This window comes from Mesoplodon mirus (genome assembly GCF_964341445.2).
Source record: "Mesoplodon mirus genome assembly, chromosome: X".
Taxonomy (NCBI): domain Eukaryota; kingdom Metazoa; phylum Chordata; class Mammalia; order Artiodactyla; family Ziphiidae; genus Mesoplodon; species Mesoplodon mirus.
The window spans coordinates 3,809,841-3,834,102 of record NC_138981.1 but is presented as its reverse complement, the minus strand read 5'-3'; the positions used below and the strand labels follow the sequence as shown (position 1 = coordinate 3,834,102).

General features: G+C 42.1%; 1 protein-coding gene across 2 annotated transcripts in view; it reads left to right on the top strand.

Annotated features, from left to right (window-relative positions):
• The window catches only part of NLGN4X (neuroligin 4 X-linked), a 458,026-nt gene that overhangs the window by 171,074 nt on the left and 262,690 nt on the right, over positions 1–24,262 (top strand). For both annotated transcript variants that reach the window (XM_082609694.1, XM_082609695.1), the window contains one exon: positions 21,074–21,875. In XM_082609694.1, the coding sequence (XP_082465820.1) occupies positions 21,404–21,875 (472 nt within the window). In that variant the 5' untranslated portion in view covers positions 21,074–21,403. The remainder of the gene's footprint in view (positions 1–21,073; positions 21,876–24,262) is intronic.

Below are 24,262 nucleotides of genomic sequence, written 5' to 3'. Positions count from 1 at the left end.
TTTAGCCTCTTTTAAAACTCTAAGCTCAGTTGATCTTCTGTTAGACCAGAGGTTTCCATCCATGTGGCAAAGCACTGTTTCTCCCCCTACTGCCAAGGAAATAGGTGTTTATTTGGAGGAACTGAATGCAAGAGAGAAGGACCCAGGGACTTCAGAATTAGTGGAGTGAGGACTCATTCTCCAGACAAAACAATTAGGGAATTACATACATTCTGCATCCCAGTGGCAGGTGGTACCCTACCGCCCCCTACTTCCCTCCCAAGTTGAAAGCCACTAGACTTGTCCAGACACGTATGAGAGGCACCTTTTTATGGGGAAACTGAATGAGCAGTGAAAAGAATTCCATAAGTAGCATTTGAAAGCCATTTGAGTAACTTGCTTTTTCACTGTATCGAAGTCCACCTGCTGAGGACCACAGCCTACTGACCCAGAGCTTATTCACCAGTGAGAAAAGATAGCCTCACATCCTAGATATTTTAGGGTAGCTTCCAATAAGAGAGTTTTAAAAAAAAAAAAAGAAAAATGGAAAAAAGTTATCTGGAGGAAACATACACAGCACCAACTAGAAACGTGAAAAAAGAAAAAAAAAAAACCTCTCATCTATAACTTGTGGGAGATATGCTAAAATACCAATCCTTTAAAAAAGTGCGAATCCTATGAAAAAGTAACATAATAGCCAAATTTAAAAAAAAATGGATCCAGACGTAAATATGAAGATATTTCCTGTGGATAAAACCTGATGGAAAAAAAAGGAAAGAAAGAAAATTAAGTCTCAAGCTAGGAATTCATCATCCAAACAGTGGTTCCAGCAAAGGGTGACAAAGAATAAAAGGAGCACAAAAGACTTATAAATAATTTTCACTTTACCCCCATCATTGGACCATCTAAGCTTTCACACTTACATGGCACATTGGATGCCCAGCGTGAGAATGAAATGAAGTTCACGCCCGAAGCACACTGCTGTGAAATTTCCGAACAGCAGCTACACAGAGAAGATCCTAAGAGCTCGGGATCCTCAGAGCGGTTGGAAGGGCCAGTAGAAAAAGTGAAAAAAACCCGAATAATCAATAGTTAGAATGCCACAGGCCCTTCAAAGTGTTTCCCAAAGATTCAACGACAGAAACTTCCACAACCCTAGATAGAACTGATTTCCGACCTAGAACTCCACTCTGAACCAAACTATCCATGTGACGTCAGAGCCTAGAATTTGAACTCATGTATGGTCTCCAAAGATCCACTTTTCATGCCTTTTTTCTCAGAAGGCCGTGTGTTCCTTCAAATGGCAGAATACATAATGAATGGAAATGGTTTCCAAGAAACAATGGACGTCACAGAAAATAGCCAGAGGAACTGAGTCCCCAGTGCATTCCGGGCGGAGACTGGGGCACAAAAGGATGCTCCAGCGAGACATCAAGGAAAAAAAATTAACGGAAAGGAAATGAAGCATTTGATCCCGTGGAGACAGTCCTTGAGATGAGCGTTATTTCTCTGGGAGCGTTTAGAGAAATGAACAGTAGATTCACAGAAAGTATGAAGGTGAAACTGAGGCTGTTATTGTCTCCAGTAAAAACAGGTGATTCAAAAAAGGAGATTTTGTTACAGAGTACAGAGCTTGGTTCAAGAGTGACCATTAATTGCACGGTTACAATGATGTTTGTACTAGAAAATGAGATAAGCAAAAGTGTTGGAACCGTATTGGGAAATTTAGAGGCACATAGGATGGATCATCTCTAGATAGTATCTAAAAAAGACTTGTCAGGAAGAAGGAGCAAACTGTTTAGAACTACGATGGGGCATCGTTTAAGAAGTAAAGCTGAGACACCTGAGAATCTTCGCCTCGTGAGGTAGCCATGGTGATGGGGGAGCGCGTGGACCTTGGGGGAGGAATTTGCTGTTTGATGTTACTGTTGCTGCTGAAATAATACTTACAGTTTGGCTTTGAAGACAGCATACGAGTCTTTTCTTTGTTGAAACGAAATTTTTCTAAAGGAAAAATAAAATAAAACAAGACCCAATTGCCCCAGGTGTATCCCAGGTGGATACCCTTTTCTAAAGCATCATTTGGCCAATCGGGCGACCCCTTAGAATCACCTGGAGGATTTGATAAATACCAACACCTGTGCCTCGACCCGCCCCCAGCCCAGAGACGCTGACAGAGTCCGTCTGGAGTGCAGCGTGAGTGGTGGCGTTTTTCACTTCTCCCCGAGGATTCTAATAAACAGCCACCTTTGAGAACCAGGGACCTACAGTCACACAGATTCCTGCCTCTTTAAAAATCACATCCATGGTTCCCTTCACCGAGGTAAGGCGCTTTCCCTTAAAAGATAAAATGAGGATATAACCTGAGCAAACTTCATTACTCAGTTGTTTTTTATTCCTTATTATCGGATGTGTTCTTTATAGAAAGGCAGTCATTGCTGAAAAATGACCTAATGCTTCTCTCAAAAAGCCTTTCATTTCTCTGGTGGTTTTCTTTTTTCTTTTTTTTAAACTGAAGTCACAGAATGTTCTCGTTGTGGAGCGCTTTGTCTGTCCTACAGGAAGCCCACTGGGTTGGTTCAATGGCACCGTTGCAGTTTAATTGTTCCACTTTTTCCTGTTTCTGGAATGGCGCATGAAGTTGAATTAAATACAATTATCTCAGTTAGTGTTTCCCGGGCAGTCGGTCATCCTAAGTGGCTCCTTGGGGCAGTTCCTTGCATTGTGCTGTCTGATTCCATGAGGTCCTTTCACTCGGGAGTGAGAGACATCATTACCGGCCCTAGAAATGTGTTCAGTGGTCGAGCATGCTGGCGTGGAAGCCAAAATTCCTTTCAGTATAATCTGGCCTTTCCCGAGCTTCTCCAGTGAGGAGTATTTTCTACCAGTCAGCACTGGCCATTATGAATAGCATGCTTTATCTTTTGCAGCTAGTATAGCCTACATTTCTTCAATGCACTTTAATAAATAAATATCAGGTGGGGTGTAGGTCTCTATATTATTAGCTGAGAAGCCAGGGACTCACCAAAGTTTATTTTTTATTTTATTTTATATTTTGGCTGCAGCACGTGGCATGCGGGATCTTAGTTCCCCGACCAGGGCTCGAACGAACCCTTACCCCCTGCATTGGGAGCACAGAGTCTTTCCTAACCACTAGACCGCCAGGGAAATCCCCGAAGTGTTTATTTTTGAAAAGTCCCTTTTATCCCAGGAGAAGCCCACTTATGAAATCCGTACAGTGCTGACAGTTAGAGCTGGCTTTGTGATATGATCTAATCCTTGAGCCTTAAATGATGGATGTCACTGGAACTTATGTACTTGGGCTTTGGTTACAGACATCTGTGTTCCCTCCTGCCTTGAGGTCCCGTCCTGTGATCTGGAAAACCAGCCTATTAGCAGGAGATGGTTCTCCTTGGATGCAGGGCTGTGTCTCCATCCTGCCTCTTCTGATTTTCCTTTACCTGTTTTGAAGAGTTCGGGCTTCCTAACTTTACTCTTAGAATATCCTTAAAGCTAATGAATTTCTGATGTTCTTGAGTATATTTTTAAAAGTTCTTAATTTGTGAGTAAAATTAAGCATCCAAATGGGCCTCCTCAGAAGGAGGCTTCTAATTTTAATCTAGTCTGTAAAAATCTCGGGGAAAGCAGCCACACACGTACACACGTACACACGTACACACGTACTCACGTACACACGTACTCACGTACACACGTACACACGTACACACATAAAGTTTATTTGTTAATACATATTGAAGGCAGTTATCTCAGCTGCCATAAATTCAGTGTTTTCCTAATGACCTAATTAACTCAAAGGTCATTCTTAACAGGCAAATTGTTTTGCATGTGGTCGTTTTAAAATCTCTTTGACGCAAACAGCCTGTGCTCCTCCAATATTTGAAGCTGCAAAGGAATTTAGTCTTCAAATGGCACCCTGGCTGTTGGTAAATTTCCACTCAGGGGAATTTGCCAGATGAAAATTTAACATCAAGGTTTTATATGTGTGTGTATCACGTCCTCTTCGTGATACTGTCAGGGGTGGGCCAGTGGAAAAGAACATGCAGCAGCAGAGACTAGTTAAAGGATAATTAAACGTAGGGGAAATAGAACCATCACAGCAGAGGATTTAATTGGGTTTAATTGGGTTAAGAGGAATAGGCCAGAATGAAAGAATAGCTCTTAATAGGAGGTCTGAAAATAGCCAAGGAAAGCATTCAACGCAGAAAAAAAAATCTGTGGCATCTGATTATTGTAGTGAAAGAGAAAATCAACCTTTTTATATCCTTCTCTGTACAGAAAGAGGTGAAGGGAAGAAAGAAATCTTCCCACATATACACTGAAGAAAAGCAACAGAGTTTTCACATGCAAAAGGGAGGTGGTACAGGTTATAAGTCAAAAGGGATAGACTTACCTTTTTAGAGTTTCAGGATTTTGTCATTTGTTAAACACTTTGGAGCTTATGTAACATTGAGTCTTCCTGCATCCTTTGTCTTGGAAATGGACCATAAGGGAATAGGTAGGACACATAGAGAAGCAGTGGGTTTATGCACGCCTCCATCAATGCTGTTCATCCCTGGATTTCTTCTCGGTGGCTTTAATGAGTTCAGACTCTGGTTACCCAGCATCCAATGGCCAATTTTTTTTTAATGGGAGTATAGTTGATTTACAATGTTGTTAGTTTCAGGTGTACAGCAAAGTGAATCAGTTATGCATATACATATCTCCACTCTTTTTTAGATCCTTTTCCCATAGAGGTCATTACAGAGTATTGAGTGGAGTTCCCTGTGCTATACAGTAGGTCCTTATCAGCTATCTATTTTATATACAGTAGTGTGTATGTTTCAATCCCAATTTCCCAATGTATCCCTCCCCCCGTTTCTCCCTGGTAACCGTAAGATTGTTTTCTACATCTGTGACTCTATTTCTGTTTTGTAGATAAGTTCATCTGTACCCTTTTTTTAGATTCCACCTGTAAGTGATATCGTAAGATATTTGTCTTTCTCTGTCTGGCTCACTTCACGTAGTATGATCATCTCTAGGTCCATCCATGTTGCTGCAAATGGTATTATTTTTTTTGTTTTTTATGGCTGAGTAATATTCCATTGTGTGTATGTGCCGCATCTTCTTTATTCATCTGTCCGTGGACACTTAGGTTGCTTCCATGTCTTGGCTATTGTAAATAGTGCTGCAGTGAACATTGGGGTGCATCTATCTTTTTGAATTACGGTTTTCTCAGGGTATATGCCCAGGAGTGGGATTGCTGGGTCATATGGAAACTCTATTTTTAGTTTTTTTAAGGAACCTCCACACTGTTCTCCATAGTGGGTGCACCAATGTACATTCCCACCAACAGTGCAGGAGGGCTCCCTTTTCTCCACACCCTCTCCAGCATTTGTTGTTTGTAGATTTTCTGATGATGGCCTCTCTGACCGGTTTGAGTCCGGTGGCAAATTAATGAACTTTTCTTCTGACTCTTTCCCTCCCTCCGTCCACTTGTGGTATTTCAAATGGAAACTCACATTAGCTGTTGTGTTCTATGTATCTAGGATTAGAAAGACGTGTGAGTTTTCAACATTCCTTTATTCTGAAGTGTTAGGTTTGAAATTTAAGGGGCTTTGGTTCAGAAAGAGAGAAGGACCCTGGCTTTGCTGGAGTCATTCCAGAGGTGAAGGGGTGCCCTGGCCCTGGAGTTGGTCCCTGCCTCTTCCGTATACACGCGGTGTAGATAAAGGGTGAATTCCTGGCCCCAGTATTCCTGTCAGTCACTTGTGGGCATAGCTTTGACCACTAGGGAAGCCAGGCTGAGGTGGTGTCAGGTTCCAGCCAAGGTCTGTGGGGAGGGATGCCCAGGAAGACTTCCCTGAGCTGGACAGACGTGGCCACAGCAAAGCAAGACCTTCAGGTGGAGGTGTCATACCTTCTCACAGGGGACTTATGCTAAGGGCGCTTTTTCTGAAGGGAGGGCAGAAGAGCCAGAAAAGCCTTGTTACAAGACTGCTGGGCGGGTGATCTTTATTCCCTCAGCCACATGTGCCTTATCCACCAGCAGAAAGCCCTTCTGTAACCAGGTCAGGGTAGCTGGAGATGCAGGCAGCATCAGGTAGTTTGGCAATTAGTCAAGGGATTGTAACCATGCCTACTCGGTGTGTGTGTGTGGGTGTGTGTGGGTGTGTGTGTGTGTGTGTGTGTGTGTGAGTGATCCCTCTGTCAGTTTTGGGGAAAATGTACACCCTTTCTGAAAATAGTATTTTAAGTCATAAATAACCTTAAAAGGAAACCAGTTTTATTGATGTAGTTATCAAGATATTCTTCAAATGTGCCGTAGTATTTTATTATTGAAGTATAGCCGATTTGCAACACTGTGTTAATTTCTGCTGTACAGCAAAGTGACTCAGTTATTTTTCATATTCTTTTCCATTATGGTTTATTACAGGATATTGAATATAGTTCCCTGTGCTCTACAGTAGGACCTTGTTTATCTGTTTTATATATAGTAGTGTGTATATGCTAATCCCAAACTCCTAGTTTATTTTCCCCCCTTTCCCCTTTGATAGCCATAAGTTTGTTTTCTTTGTCTGTGAGTCTGTTTCTGTTTTGTAAATAAGTTCATTTATATCATTTTTTTCGATTCCACATATAACTAATATCATATGGTATTTGTCTTTCTCTGACTTACTTCACTTAGTATGATCATCTCTAGGTCCATCCATGTTGCTGCAAATGGCATTACTTCATTCTTTTTCATGGCTGAGTAATATTCCATTGTATATATGTGCCACATCTTCTTTATCCATTCCTCTGTCAGTGGACACTTAGGTTGCTTCCATGTCTTGGCTATTGTGCATATTGCTGCTATGAACGTTAGGATGCATGTATCTTTTTTTAATATTTATTTATTTGACTGTGCTCGGTCTTAGTTGCATGCAGGATCTTCATTGAGGCGGGATCTTGTTTCAGTTGCAGCACGTGGGATCTAGTTCCCTGGCCAGGGATTGAACCCGGGCCCCCTGCACTGGGAGCATGGAGTTTTAACCCCTGGACCACCAAGGAGGTCCCTTCATGTATCTTTTTTTTTTTTTTTTTTTTTATAAATTTATTTTGGCTGCATTGGGTCTTCGTTACTGCATGTGGGCTTTCTCTGGTTGCAGCAAGTGGGGACTGCTCTTTGCTGAGGTGTGTGGGCTTCTCACTGTGGTGGCTTCTCTTGTTGAAGAGCACAGGCTCTAGGTGTACAGGCTTCAGTAGTTGTGGCTCGTGGGCTCTAGAGCGCAGGCTCAGTAGTTGTGGTGCACGGGCTTAGTTGCTCCATGGCATGTGGGATCTTTCCGGACCAGGGCTCGAACCCGTGTCCCCTGCACTGGCAGGCGGATTCCTAACCACTGCACCACCAGGGAAGCCCCATGTATCTTTTTGAATTAGAGTTTTCTCTGGATATATGCCCAGGAGTGGGATTGCTGGAGTGTAAGATGTGTCATAGTATTTTATGTGCTTCTCTTTTGTGTATTAAGTAACCAGATCTAGTTAGGAGGCTGATAATTGTCACAACTGGAAAGTAGTGGTGACTCTAGACAGCATTTTGTGATATCTGCCATAGCATTAATTTGATAAGAAAATATGTGACTTCTGTTGGGGCACAGTTACAGGGACTTCTATTACTGAGTGTGTGTTTGTGTGTATGTTACACCTACATTCATAATTGAAGCAAAGCCTAAATTTCAGTTCACATTTACTGAAAACAAAGATATAATCTCTCTCATCTGTTCTAGTTTATAGAACCCCTGGGTTCTATTCAGGGGCACCTGGGTGGGCATGGGAATCAGGTACTCTGGGTAGAGAAACTCTGAATTTGGAACTGCATAGAGGGAAGGGATTTTAAAATTTACTTTATTCAGGTTTTCTTTTTAAAACTTGCTAGGAATTTTGCCAGAGGCTGGGGATGAGAGAGTAATTAGGCTCCAATAGAGAGGGTACAGTGTGAGAGTCTTTGAGTGTGAAGATAAAGTAAGGAATCTAGTGGATTACAATCTTCCCTCCTTTTTATTTAAAAAAGTAAAGGTGTCAGGAGCCATGATAGTTGAATGCTATTTACTGCATTTATTGGCACAATAAATTTCATTTGCATGGATTTTACTTTTTTTTTTTTTTTTTTTTTTTTTTTTTTGCGGTGCGCGGGCCTCTCACTGTTGTGGCCTCTCCCGTTGCGGAGCACAGGCTCCGGACGCACAGGCTCAGCGGCCATGGCTCACGGGCCCAGCCGCTCCGCGGCATATGGGATCCTCCCAGACCGGGGCACGAACCCGTATCCCCTGCATCGGCAGGCGGACTCTCAACCACTGCGCCACCAGGGAGGCCCGGATTTTACTTTTGTTATAATGCTTGTAAGGCTTTGGGGCTAGATTAATGAGGAGATGCCTTTGAGTCTTGACCCAGACCCTGTCTCTTGACTACAGACTTCTTATTCTTTCCTCCCTTTGTGAATCCTCTCCTTGCTTTTGCATCTCCTTTCTTCCTTCCTGTCCTCCCTCTCTACGCTAATGTGAGACACAAAGGTTTTCAGGGAAGCAGAACCCTCGCCTGCGTTCCACATCTTGGATGATGAAACTCACATTCTTGAGTTTCAGTACCTACATTCCACACCATCTCAATTCCTAGAGATGGAAGGTCTCAGCTCAGGTAGTTTCTGATGCTAAGACAGGAAACCTCTCTGGAGTGTCTCAATCCCTGGGAAAAGGGTTGGTTTTCACACATGAATCTTCCTGTTTGAGGAAGGCAGAGGAAGCGTGCTGGGGAACGGGTGGGGGTGGTGGTGGTCAAGACAGAAAACAAACCCGCCTCTTCTGGGAGCTCAGACAGAGTCGTGCTTGGCGAGTACCATGTGTGGCAACAGGATTGTTTAATCACCCAGAGTCCTACAGTGTATAAGCACATCAGCTCGCATCACTTGAAGTGACGCTGCACCATCAGAAACACAGGAGAGAAGAATCCCAGCTGTCACAGTGAGCATCACACTGAAAATAGTAATTTCTAAGATGCAGGGTCTCCCATATATGAGGAAACGGCCTTCCCCATAAGATGAAGTATGCTTTAGGCAAATAGGATACAGGCTTCAGAGGAAAAGTGGGACCCTCCAGCTGGGGTCTGTATAAGCTTGAGCCAGTCCTTGAGTCATGGATGGTGTCTCAGGAAACGTCCTGAAGACACTCTCTATTGGTGGACACTGTTCAGTTCATCGGTAGAGGCTATAAACAGCCATTTCAAAGCTACTTGTTAAAGACCCAAAGACACACCCTTACCATCATCACCTGAAATGGTTCTTGCTTGTTGCCTCCTTTGGGAAGGCTTGGTTCGTCTCATCCAGACTAACCCCAACGTGTCCAGGTGTTCAACCGTCGATCGCCAGGCCCCCCATCTGACTGGGTGAGGGCCAACCACATCTCAGGTACTAACCCCAGGTCAAGCTGGGCTGTCTATAAATAGACCCCTCTGTTTTGCTCACACTAGTAGCTTTCCTTTGCAGGAGAACTCACTCAACGTCTCGTCATCAATATCTCCTTTTGGTGACCAAGATCACTTCAGCCCCTGTGATACAGCTCTGGGAACGCCTTTTAGAGTGAACGGTATTCAGAGTGCTTCAAATGAACCCATCTATGAAACAGAAACAGAATCACAGACATAGAAAACAGACTGTTGGTTGCCAAAGGGGAGGGACTGGGGGAGGGATGGCGTGGGAAGTTGGGGTCAGCAGATAGAGATAAGCTATTACATACAGGACGGATAAACAACAAGGTTCTACTGTAGAGCACAGAGACGTATATTCAATAAACCATAAATGATAAACCATAATGGAAAAGAATATAAAAAAGAACATATATATATATGCATAAATGAATCACTTTGCTATACGGCAGTAATTAACACAACATTGTAAATCAGCTATACTTCAATTTTAAAAATGACTAAAAGAGATATAATAAGCAGAAAAAAATAAAGAGTGCTTAACCTCTGGGACTCCTTACTTTATTTGCAGAGATCTCACAAATAGATCCTCGGAAATGGATCTGTACCTTAGTTTTTAAACTTAGGTTCCATCAAAATGGACTGAAACTGGTAAAGTGCCACAGACTAACACTTTTTATTCTTGTGTCAAAGGGCAAACCCAAGACACTGTCTTCACGATGAAACTCATACAGGCAGAAACCATAGGGGCTAAATCATGGGGCCCACAGGAGGTTTATGCTGGGGGTACGAATGGAGTCGCTGGTAGGGGCGTTTACTGTGGGACTCACAGGAAATTGGCTAAGGAGAGCATCGTGAATGCTGACTTGCCGTTTTTCTGCCTTTCTTGTCCAGGTTCCTTATGACTTCCTTCAGTATCTTGTCTCTTCCTTTTGATTGAATAGCCTTTGCTGAGGACCTTCTCTTTCCCAAGTTTAACTATTAATCATCTGTGGTCTTTGCCTTTCAGTTGCTCATCGTCTGGCAATGAATGTGAATTCACTCTGAAATAATGTGTGTTCCTTCTGGTACCTCTTTCCCACTGTCTGTAAATCTTGGTAGGCTTGTATTCACGTTCTTGAGTTTCAGTCCTTCACCCCTCTGTTGCCATCTGACAGAAGCCCTTGGGGCCAGCTCTCTCTACATATCTAGAAGTTTCAATGCATCTCTTAGACGCTCCATCCCAAATTCCAACCTGCAGAAGCCCACAGTCCCACAGAAGGAGGGGATGGGAAGAAGTGGACCACGCATTTGCTAAATTGTAGTTATTTAAATACAGGCTTGACCTCATCATCTGGAATGTAGACTGTATTCAGATGGGAGTTTGATTATGTATCGTCATATTGATCAAAGTGGCTCACAGTGGAAGCATTGAGTAAAACCTCAGGAGGTAGTTATAATTAGCTTTCGTTTCTTTGGGGAGCACTTCTTGTTCCAAATGTATATATATTTACATACACATACATATGCATGTGTGGTATATATATTTACACACATGTATATGCCCATATACCTACGTACAGTAATATCCTTAAGTTACATCCTATGCTGTGCCCATTTTATAGGTAAGAATGTGGAGGCATTGATAGTTTACAGCCTTCAGTGGTGGCTGATGGTGTTGAATTCTAGGCAGCCCAAGTCCAGAAGGCACGTTCCCAATCCTTGCCCATACTCCTTCCAGATATTTAACAGCTGGATGAGTAAATGTTGCGATGCCCAGCGGTGTGTATTTGAGCCTATTTTTCAGATTGCTCACAGTTAGACCGAAGTATCTAGCAATGGGTAATCGGCATCATGTATAATATGTTTTATTGATCAGGTACAGCATGAAGGGCCTTGCACAAGGTGCCGGAGAGATTTACAGAGAATGGAGAAGGCACGGTACCTGAACAGATGGAACTTAATACCTCAGCGGGTTGGTTTGGAGACACACACACGTGCATCATATTATATTATGAGCTTAGTTGTAGATACGTGTATATTTTAAAACTATATACGTCTAGTTATATATATGTATGCATAATTTCCAGTACAAAGTCTTGCAAAATAACTCCATATGGTCAGATATGAGAAGGCGGCAATGGATTATTATTTATTTATTTATTTATTTTTTGTGGTACGCTGGCCTCTCACTGTTGCGGCCTCTCCCGTTGCAGAGCACAGGCTCCGGACGCGCAAGCTCAGCGGCCATGGCTCACGGGCCCAGCTGCTCCGCGGCATGTGGGATCTTCCCAGACCAGGGCACGAACCCGTGTCCCCTGCATCAGCAGGCGGACTCCCAACCACTGCGCCACCAAGGAAGCCCGGCAATGGATTATTTGTATAGGATAGTGAGTCCAAGGAATCCATGAATATCGGGGAAAACAAGAATTAATATTCATTATGAATCTGGGTATAGAATTCAGGTGAATGTAAATCTAGTGACATTTTTATCATAGAGGTTTTGTGGTCCTGAAGAGTACCTTTTTTAGAACTAGGGTTGTAAGCCTGTTGTATCTGCTTCTGACACCACGCGTCTTCCCGTATTCTTCAGTGCCAGTGGTCTCCCCTGAATTATGGCTTTCTACCTCCTTGGAGAACTTTCTGTTCCCACCGCTTCCCTATTTCATGTACACTCAGCTTTGAGGATAGCCGTCTGTGGTTTCAGAGGATCCTCAGGATGAAGGCAACAGCAGAGGGCACATCCTCCAGGTCCTCATGGCACGGTCCAGGGAGCTGAAGCTCTGGGCGCTAAGTGATAGGTCAAAGGTCGCCTGGCTAGTTAGCGACCTAGGCAGTAACGTCTTAGGTGACCTGACTCTAGTTGTAGCAATGCTGTCAGCCACTGCTGCTTTTTATGGATTGTGTGGGCGGATGGCCCATTGCCTTGGGCTTGGCATGTAACCTTGGCGTCGATCTTTTTCCTTCCCTTTTAAAATTTCAGATATTTTCATTTAAAATTTCAGATATTTTTTTAAGTGCTTGGGAAAATAAAGTGAGGGCAAACCTATATAGACATGCATCTCTTGATGGAAATTTGCACTGTGAAATAACCATGCTCATAAAATGTGCACTACATGGAAATATATAAATACCCACATAGAAGCTAAACAAATATACATACGGCCATACTAGAAAATAAAACATTACCAATATCTTTGTGCTGTGAATTGTGACCCTGGATAGGAGTTAACTGTCCCAGAATTTGGTTTTAATAATGCCCCTCCTGTGTTTTGTATTTCAGTACAAATACAGCTCTAAGTAATGTACTGTTTAGTTTTATGTAATATCATATCAGTAACATCACACCATATGTATTCTTCTGTGACTTGCTTTTTATTGGGGGAATTTATCCATTTTAGCTTACAGATCCGTTTTTTATGTTTCACTGTGTGTAGTATTCTCTTTTAATATGCCACCACTTATCCATTCACCTCTTCGTGGATGTCTGGGTTCTTCCAGTTCTTTTCCTGTTATGACTAAGGCTGAAAATGGATATGTCTGTGTATATCTCCCAACATGAATAGTCAAGAAGCTCTATGGGACAGATACAAACTATTTAAACTATATACTTTGTGTATATGTGTGTGTATGCTTATCTACACCAAAGTCTTCTGCATGCTCGACTTTCCTCTGGGACACAAAATTTTTTTCCTGTGTGGCCACACTGCTTGTCACCGGCATGGCATGGGAACTGTTCAACATCCTTGCTCAGCACTTGGTGCCATTGGGCTTTTGCATTTTCACTAAACCTTTGTGATCTTTCCTCTCTTTGACCAGTAACCAGTGAGGTTACCAGTAACCACGTCTCTGGTCCTGTGTTGAGACCCTCAGCAGATGTGGACTTAGTGGAATCTTGGAAAGGGAGCCACCACAGGTGGCTTTGAATTTACCTAAATAACTAGAAAAGGGATGGTACTAATGATTGAACTGTGCAACAAAAGCATGGAGACAGTTAGAGGAGCACAGAAATGAGATTTTTCAGAGACCAGATGTCTTGAAGACAGGACAGTTTGACCTTGATGATCTGTGACTTGACTTTGGTGAGAGAGCTCCACACAAACCCTGGACGTATTTGCAAATTATTTGATTTAGATTTGGGCATCATGTTTGGTAATAAATAGTTTTTAAAAAATTAAACATGTATTTATTAAATTTTCTGTTAAGTGTTGAACATTTTTCTTTGCCCTAGGGCTATAGTGATCAAAATAGATATTTTGAAATTTATTTTTTATTGAAGCATAGTTGATTTACAATGTTGTGTTAGTTTCAGGTGTACAGAAAAGTGAGTCAGTTTTATATATATATACATATATGTACACACACACACACACATATGTATACATATATATATACTGTGTCAGATTCTTTTCTCTGATAGGTTATTACAAAATATTGAGTAGAGTTCCCTGTGCTATACAGTAGGACCTAGTTGTTTATCTATTTTATATATAGAAGTGTCTATCTGTTCATTCCAAACTCCTAATTTATCCCTCCCCCACCGTCCCCTTTGGTAACCATAAGTTTGTTTTCTATGTCTGTGGGTCCATTTCTGTTTTGTATGTAAATTCATTCGTATCATGTTTTTTTAGATTCCACATATAAGTGATACTGTGTGATATTTGTTTTTCTCTGTCTGACTGACTTCACTTAGTTTGATGATCTCTAGGTCCATCCATGTTGCTGCACATGGCATTATTTCATTCTTTTTGATGGCTGAGGAGTATTCCACGGTATATATGTACCACATCTTCTTTATCCGTTCATCTGTCTGTCGACATTTAGGTTGCTTCCATGTCTTGGCTATTGTAAGTAGTATTGCTTCTGTGAACATTTGATTTAGATTTGGAAATCATCTTAGGTATCAGTTGAATTAGACACAGAAAGTCAAGCATTTAATGAGCTTTTAGTACATACAGTCCTTGTGCTTGCTTTAGGTGTACACACAATGAATAAGGAAAAAAGCACCCCTTTTAGGGACACTTTCATGAGAGTATAATCTTCAGGTGGGCAGGAATTCTGTCTCATCTCCCACTATGTCCCAGTAACTTAGAATAGTGATCTTTATGAAATACTTACTGATCTATGACGAAGTTTTGGTGTCTTATTTCGGTGACCACTGTAGATTCTGTTGTCCACATAATTGCTCTAGAAAAAACATCCATGCTTTATTCCTGATCATATCTCTGGCCTACATATCCATGGTGTATCTTTCTATCCAGTCAATCCTTTTTTAATTGAAGTATAGTTGATTTACAATGTTAATTTCTTCTATACAGCAGAGTGATGTAGTTATACATATGTATGCATTCTTTTTTATGTTTTCCATTATGGTTTACCACAGGATATTGAATATAGTTCCCTTGTTGTGTATCCATCCTATATATAATAGTTTGCATCTGCTAACCCCAAACTTTCTATCCATCCCTCCCCCAAAGCCCTCCCCCTTGGCCTGGAGAACCACCAGTCTGTTCTCTATGTCTGTGAGTCTGTTTCTGTTTCATAGGTAAGTTCGTTTGTGTCATATTTAAATTCCACATGTAAGTGATATCATATGGTATTTATCTTTCTCTGTCTTACTTCACTTAGTATGACAATCTCTCTGTCCATCCACATTGCTGCAAATGGCATTATTTCGTTCTTTTTTATGGCTGAGTAATATTCCATTGTATATATAGACCACATCTTCTTTATTCATTCCTCTGTTGATGGACATTTGGATTGTTTCCATGTCCTGGCTATTCTAACTAGTGCTGCTGTGAACATAGGGGTGCATCTATCTTTTTGAATTATAGTTTTGTCCAGATATATGCCCAGTCTGTCCAGTGTCTTGACTGGACCACATATAAGCCATTAACTCTTTTTCCTGGGTTTAGTCTGGGTTCTGGCTCTTGTTGCAAACTCAGTTCCTACGACTGTGGCCCTGTTGTTTTCCTGAGCCATTAAACTTCAGCGTGAGAACAGAAATGGTGACGGAGGTGATGGAGTTGATGCTTTGAAGCCCCCTCTGGGCATACAGCGACCTTGAAGATAATACATATGACATCTTCACTCTGTAATTATTTACATCTAAGCTTCTTGGCTCAAAAGGGTGGATTTTGATGGGATCTGGTTTTTAGAACTGAAAGGAAGTACATGGATAGATGTGCGGAGAGCTAGAAGATTTGACAAAAGACACAGTAGGTTGTGACTGTGCCCATCTGGGAGATAAAATCAAAGCCAGCATATTAAAAAATACACAAAAAATATAATAACTGGCTGATTGCCAGCATCAACGAATCTTGAATAGGGATTGTGTGTGCGTGTGTGTGTTGTCAGCCCATGTGCAGAGTGTCGAGGTTGTTCACGTAGGTAACAGGTGCCCTGGGCCACCTCACGGTAGACATCTGTGTTATAGGATAAAAGATGAACCATACCCCACTTGGGTACCATGAAACGTTGGTGTCCTCACCAAAAGCAAAAGAAGAAACCAGCGAGGTCTACAGGTTGTAGTTTGGGGAATGGCTGTTGCAGACTGTCTAGGAAACAGTGTGGCAGGATTGTTGTACAAGCTCATTAACTTTACCAGCATCTGTTGTTCTTGGTTTCCTGATGCATTGTGATGTGAAATGAAAGTGAATATTCCAAGTGCCTCTTGGTGTCAGCCGGCTATTGGTAGCAGATAGCGAGTCCCACACCTTCGATGGAGCTGAGAGTCACATCAGGGGAGAGCTGTTTCCACCTCATTCATCCTCTCATGTTTTTTTCCTTTCTTTTCTTTTCTTTTTTTTTTTCTTTTTTTTTTTGGTAGATGCATCCACCGAGTTCTGTCTTGTAATGTACTTCGCGGCCACAGAAAGGTGAGGAGACATGATTTTATTCCTTGGAAGGCCAAAACACCAAGATAAATTTGATCAGGTCTCCCCTAAATTAAATATATATTGTAAAATTAAACCAATCTCAATTTGAGTGATCTGCACTTTGGAAAGAAATTTATTGCAATTTTTATTTTGACTCATTTATAGTTTAGCATGCCTGAGTAGTTGGAGCCAAGTCTTCATTACAACCTCATACAGAATGACTGTCCTGTAGAGATCATTCTAAACTACCTAATCAACTTATAAATCAAGTCGAAATGCCACTCTGAGAAATTAGTCTGTGTGCAACTTTTGCAGGGAGAACATGCTATCGAGGCCTTCCTAACCTCCCCAGTTGTATGTATGCAGTGAAGTTACAGTTTTTGTTCTCATTTTTTTCATTAAAATTTTTTCCTCAGGAATTTCGTTTGTAGTATCTTGTTTTTATTTTGGAAACATTTGAAAATATATAAATACATATTATAGAGAAAATAGATAACATATTTATAAATATGTGTATTATACATATCCTGACTGTACACATATATTATGTGTAGTTATAACAACATTTCACTCCTTGTAAAATTATTTTCAGTGTGACATTTACATGAGAAGTCTTTTTTTTGGTCCTCCCCAAAATAAATTTATAATGATTTTTAAATGAGGATGAGGATGCATATTTAAAATAGGCTTATTTTTTAAATCTTCATTGCTAAAACTTTTACAGTTGCCAAATATTTGAATGGGACACACACAAACACACACATATACATATATACACACACACAAACATAAATCTAGTACCACTGATGATAATTTTCAAACGCACCCACAGGTGCTTAGTCATTTACATGGCCACCATAATCCCATATTTGATGATTTACACCTGTGGTTCTTACCTTGAGATGATCTTGCCCCCAGGGGTCACTTAGCAATGTCTGGAGACATTTTTGATCGTTAAAAATGAGAGGCGGGTGCTACCAGCCTCGGGTGGGTAGAGACCAGAGGTTCTACTACATGCCCTACAGGGTTCAGGATGGCCCTCACCACAAAGAGCATGTGGTCCCACATGTCAGCAGTGCAGAGTCTGAGAAACAGTGCTCGACATGGGTCGTATTCCATTTGTGCAAACTGCCAAATTCCAAAGCATCGGGAAATAAGATAGCTCGGAACTTATGATTATTTTGATGCCTAGCCTGGACTTCATGAGTGTCCAGATACTCGCCCCCCCCCCCATTCCCCTCCTCTTGGGTCCGGCTGGTTCATGGTCTCTCTCTGGCCCTCAGAACCTTGTGGGGAGGTAGGCTTGATCATATAGGTGAAGCATGAAGTCTGCGTGTGCCCTCACTTGCTCAGTCTTAATGAATATGTGACATAGTGGTGCTGTCTTCCACATGGAGCTGGAGAAATGATGGAGTGGACCAGAGTTCCTCAAGGCATTCACGTTGTAAGTCCTGGGACAAATCCGCCAACTGAATTCTACCTTTGTGGAATTCTGTGGTCCAGGGACTATGTGATGCCTTGTGTGGACCAACTCAGTTAATTCCCAGAGAGTTAGAAACAAATAAGTAAAGAGAGACTCAAAGAATTTAAACTACTTGCTCTGTACCTGCTTCATGCCAACCCTGGGCTGACTTCAATGCATTTTGTCTCTGTACCTGGGAGTGTTTTGAGCAGGTCTGTGTTCAAAATCCCAGCATTTCATGGGTATTGAGGAGACCTTTTCTCTGCCCTGCCCCTTTGCTCACTTGTGGCTCAGCCCATCCCCACAAGGGAGGCATGACATGCCATCTCCTTAAAGCTCAGAGAGGTTGACTCACTTCTCCAGCTCACAGACAGGTAGCGTTTGGGGACCCAGGTCTATCAGAATCAGAAATTACTGGCATCTCCTATGACCATGAGGAGGGCTTGAGAAGGAAGTACTGGTGCTGGTTCTAAGCCAGAAGGGCTTTCAGGAAGACAAGACTTCAGACAAGTCAACACCTCTTTCACGTTTTCTGTCTGTCTCTTAGTTATTCAGCAATTGCATCATGCTGTGGCAGAAATCCAAATGTCTCCAGTACAAAGATAGACGCAAACACATAAATCAGCCATCGGGTGTGATGCGAATTTTCACTCTCAATGCTACCATCCCGTGTTGTAGTGCATTTTCATCCAACTCTGATTAACTTGGCCCAGGATGTCACGGATGACACAATTTCCCCCAGACGTATTGTAGCTCCGTGATAGATCTGGCTCAGATATATTTCATTAGAAAATAAATTAGCTGTTTGACATATTCTACTCAACCATTCCCTGAAGTGAAATGCGTAATTATATTCTGGTCCAGAAAGACTCTGAATAACCCAGAATAATCTGTGTCCTTAGAAACACATCTGTCTATTTTTGGCTGAAGAATGCTGTATTTAAAGGTGGAGTCCTGTAGTGAACAGACTGGTGGTTGCCAAGGGGGAGGGGTTGGGGGAGGGATGGAGTGGGAGTTTGGGGTTAGCAGATGTGAGCTTCTATGTATAGGAAGGATAAACAGCAAGGTCCTACTGTGTATCTCAGAGAACTATATTCAGTATCCTATGATAAACCATCCTGGAAAAGAATATATAAAAAAACTATGTGTATGTAAAACTGAATCACTCTGCTGGACAGCAGAAATTAACACAACGTTGTACATCAACTATACTTCAGTAAAAAAGTGTTGATTAAAATAAAGGTAGAGGGCTTCCCTGGTGGCGCAGTGGTTGAGAGTCTGCCTGCCGATGCAGGGGATACGGGTTCGTGCCCCGGTCTGGGAGGATCCCGCGTGCCGCGGAGCGGCTGGGCCCGTGAGCCATGGCTGCTGGGCCTGCGCGTCCGGAGCCTGTGCTCCGCAACGGGAGGGGCCACAACAGTGGGAGGCCCGTGTACCATAAAAAAATAAAATAAAAAATAAAAAATAAAGGTAGAGTCCTTGCAACACCTCATGAAATGTTTTCTTTCTCTAATGCATCATTTATAATACTCACGTGCGACATTCTTGAATGTCATACACGCAGTGGTTTATCTGGGGAGAGTCGTCATGTGATCCCCGTAGGGACAAATTGAAGTGGTCCTTTTGTTTTGTTTTGTTTTGTTTTTGGTGGTGCCACTTGGCTTGAAGGTCTCAGTTCCCCGACCAGGGATTGAAGCCGCGGCCCTGGCAGTGAGAGTGCCGGAGTCCTAACCACTGGACCGCCAGGGAATTCCCAAGGAGGTCACTCTTTAAAAGTTAACTCCTCCCAGACTCAATAGGAAGATGACTCAAATGTACCAGAAGGTTCTTAAATAGGCTGCAGGGTTTACCCTTGAAGGCATGCAGTGCTTTATGTGAACATCAGGATTGCTGTATCAACACTCTTAATTATGAATGGTGTCTTGATGTGACATGCACTACGGCATGTACTTGAGATGCACCATCTTGTTCAGTTTCTTACAAGGAAGCTGAGATTCAGGGCGATGATGTCTGGAGCCTACAGACACGTGCCACTGCGTAGCCCGAGAAGGATGAGTATCCAGTGTCAATGCCCTTTCCATTGCATGTTGCTCCCTTCATGTTCGCTGATAAATATCCACATGGCATGAAGCCCGTCTGGTCTGGATGCACACTTCCCTTTACCCATCTTGGAAAACTTTTAGAGCTCCACTCATAATACCTTAGGAAAAAGTGACAGGTTTTTTTTTACATTTATTTATGTATTTATTAGTGTATTAATGTATGTATGAATTTATTTAAAAATTTTATTGGGGTACAGTTGCTTTACAGTGTTGTATTACAGGTTCTACTGTACAGCAAAGTGAATCAGCTATACGTATCCATATATCCCCTCTTTTTTGGATTTCCTTCCCATTTAGGTCACCGCAGAGCATTGAGTAGAGTTCCCTGTGCTGTACAGTAGGTTCTCATTAGTTAGCTGTTTTATACATAGTATCAATAGTGTATATATGTCAATCCCAATCTCCCAGTTCATCCCACTCTCCTTCCCCCCTTGGTATCCATACGTTTGTTCTCTACATCTGTGTCTCTGTCTCGGCTTTGCAACACTCTTTGACATAAATCACAGTGACACCTTTTTTGACCCACCTCCTAGGGTAATGAAAATAAAAACAAAAATAAACAAATGGGACCTAATTAAACTTAAAAGGATTTGCACAGCAAAGGAAACCATAAGCAAGACGAAAAGACAACCCTCAGAATGGGAGAAAATATATTTACTTTATATTGGAGTCTAGTTGATTTACAACGTTGTGTTTCAGGTGTACAGCACAGTGATTGAATTAAACATATACCTATATCCATTCTTTTTCAGATTCTTTTCCCATATAGGTTATTACAAAATACCGAGTATAGTTCCCTGTGCTATACAGCAGGTCCTTGTTTATTTTATGTATAAAGTGACAGTTTTCTTAAACATCTGGGAAACAGTGTTTCGGGAATGCCTGTCCATTAATGGGTTAATATTATCAATAATAGTGCAATTAGGAGACATCAGTACAGTTATGTGTGTAACTTTTGGCAGTGTGTTTGTTCATTCAACAAAGACTTGAATGTTTCTAGAGTATTGGCATCGTTCTCGCTGATGCGACTCACTGTAGAAATTAAGACAAGCGATCGTCTGGTGAAATTCTACTGTCCGCAGATGCCGCTATACAAATTCATCGGTGAATGAGAATTTCCTTGCGTGGTATTGAGGGTTGCATGGAAGACACAGCAAACGCCCTTGGTGGCAGTGGTCTTGCCTTCCTTAGCCTTGTCTGCTTTTTTCTCCCATTAGGCTGACCACTCTGCCTTGGAGGTCTCCTAAGTGATCGTTGCCCCGGGGAGGTGTTGGATGGTCACCGCTTCCTTGGAGCCTCGCACGGGCTGGAATTCAGCACCAGGATTAAGAGAGGGCTGCTCTCCCGTAATGGGCTGCCGAGAAAACCGCCGGGTTTGCTGTTAACCTTGGGCTCTGTCTATGACCCATCGGAGAGGCTTCCCAGCAAGCCCTTCCCCTCTCCAGGGTCTTGGTCCCTGGAAAGCCGTCTCTCTCTGCAGGCTCCCTTCACGGCTTGCTTTGCTTGGAGTTGCATCGCACGGACGTCCGCGGATGCGGTGGTGAACCATGTCGAGACCCCAGGGACTGTTATGGCTTCCGCTGGTCTTCACCCCGGTCTGTGTCATGGTGAACTCCAACGTCCTGCTGTGGATCACCGCCCTGGCCATCAAGTTCACGCTCATCGACAGCCAGGCGCAGTATCCTGTGGTCAACACCAATTACGGCAAAATCCGGGGCTTGAGAACACCGCTGCCCAATGAGATTTTGGGTCCAGTGGAGCAATACTTGGGGGTCCCTTATGCCTCGCCTCCTACTGGGGAGAGGCGGTTTCAGCCCCCGGAACCCCCCTCCTCATGGACTGGCGTTCGGAACGCCACTCAGTTTGCTGCCGTGTGCCCCCAACACCTGGATGAACGGTCTCTCTTGCACGACATGCTGCCCATCTGGTTTACTGCCAATCTGGATACTCTGATGACCTACGTTCAAGATCAGAATGAAGACTGCCTGTATTTGAATATCTATGTGCCCACGGAGGATGGTAAGTACTTATTCTAAACAGAAAACACCTGCTCGCTTAGCCTCAAATTTGCCAAGAGGGTTGTATAATGTCCTGTGCATGATATTTTCTATAACCATTCTTTTTTTTTTTTCACATTCAGTTATCTCAGTAACGTACCATTTGTTCAACTTGAATTTACGCAGTGTCTAATCGATGGAGAGTATCATAGTTAATGACTTAATTCTTTCCATAGATTGCCTTTTTAGCATTGCTGTAGTCTTTATTTGCAGGTGATAACTAGTGTGAGCGTGTAGTGTTCTATGTTATACCTGAATCATCGGTAAAGGAATGGATCTAGAGAAACTAATAGAATTAAGAACATTAGCATGCTGAAATGAGCACTTGAAAATTATATAAGGAGTGGTTCCTTTGGCTTTAATGCCTGAAGATATTAGCACTTTTTGAGTCTTAAAGGGAACCACTGATTGTTTTAAGTACACAAGCAAGGGATATTTGATAAAAACAATTGGACTTGATTGTTTAGAATCCATGTTGTTGATATAAATTTGGACTTTATTTCCTGCCAGTATTCACTGCAATCAAATGGCAAATGTGTGTCATCAGATGATTCTAACTGCGTTAGAAAAATGATTTTCTTGCTTGAACAAAATGCCCCTTTTCTTTTGGATAACACAACAGTAAAAATCTGTGGAAACAATCATGTTCCATATATTAACTTAATCCAATACTAGTAAAACTTGGATATCTCCTTGTTCATGTAGACCTTAAATCAAAATGTTTGCTAAAGACCAACCAGACTCAAGTTAGTCTACAATGAAAGTCCATTTCTCGTTTCTTGTTTGCATGTGCTCTTTTTTATACAAGCAGAAGGAAAAACATAGAATGAAATCTTCCTGGAACTTAAAAAAAAGTAATTGAGAGGAATCCTAGCCACCGCTGTCTACTGTAGAAACTGAAGTGTGTCCTTGTCCTTGGTAACGTTCATGCAGACATTTCTTTTCCTTTTTTGACCTTTAATCCTTGGGAGATGTTTGTCAGCGAGCTTTGGCTGAAAGTCTGCCATAAACGATGACATTATTCAGTGATCTCCAAAGCCGGATCGCATCTGCCATATTGTTCTTTCTCTGTGCAGATGCAAAGAGGTGGCATGGGTACCTTTCTCGAGAAACCGGGACGGGGGTGTCTGTTAGGGAGATGACAAAGAATGCCCAGAGAAAGTGAAAGGGTTGAGCTTCCTTATGTTAGTAGCGTCTGGCATGTGGCTATTGTCACTATGGTGACAGATCTCACAAGGACCTTGTAAAGTCTAGGTCTTGAATAGGGTTCAAGGGGTTAAACTGACACTGGATGCCTTACTTCCATGCCCTGTGCTGAGCTGCCCTACTGTGCAGTAGCTGCTTGGTGCGTATGTAAGAGGACGGATAACCCCACCCAAACCAATTAGAGTTCTCATTTCAAAGCCCCCTGGGTCATGGTCTTTCTCATCATCAACTATTTAAAGAAAGGAAGAAAAAGAAACAAAGACAGGGTGGTGGAAACAAAACAGGGTAAAGGATTAAAATTGCTTTCATGGGACTTCCCTGGCGGGCCAGTGGTTAAGACTTTGTCTTCCAATGCAGGGCGTGCAGTTTGATCCGTGGTCGGGGAGCTATGATCCCACATGCCTCATGGCCAAAAAAGAAAAACAAACAAACAAACATAAAACAGAAGCAATGTTGTGACAATTTCAATAAAAATGTTAAAAAATGGTCCACATCAAACAAAAAATCTTTAAAAAAAATAAAATAAAATTGCTTTCATCATAAATTTGATATGCTGGCGTCTCTGAACCAGTGACTTTATAGCGTTAGCCTTCCAAACAAGGAATGCACTTCAAATAGAATGCCTGCTTCTGAAAGTCGGGGTATAGTTACACCGCCCAGGAAGACAAATCAGTAGCTTCCTTGATGACAGACCCATAGATGTGCAGTTGTGTGGATTGAACCCATAAACGATTCGGCCGTTTCTTTGTGGTTCAGGATTGAATAGGAATTTGGGAATAGAAACACGTGAAAGAAGCCGCCTAATAGAGAAGCAGTCTAAATTTAAGAATAAAGGCAGTGCTACCTGTTGGTTCCTCTGGGCTTTTTAGAGCACTCTGGCACGCGATACCTCACACCATCTTGGCAGGAGAATCAGAAATCTAATAGGGGCTGAATAGGTAAATTTGATCTCCCTACAATAGATAAATAATGAAATTTTGCTGGTGAGGGAAGCTCTATGCCCGTGTGTTTGCAGAAACAGAAAATCACAGCCTATATTGGGTCAGGAGTTTTGAGGGTTTAAAAACAGATGATTTGCATCCATTTGTGAATCAACATGGAGGTTGAGATATTTAATTACTGGTTATTACTAAATGAATAAAC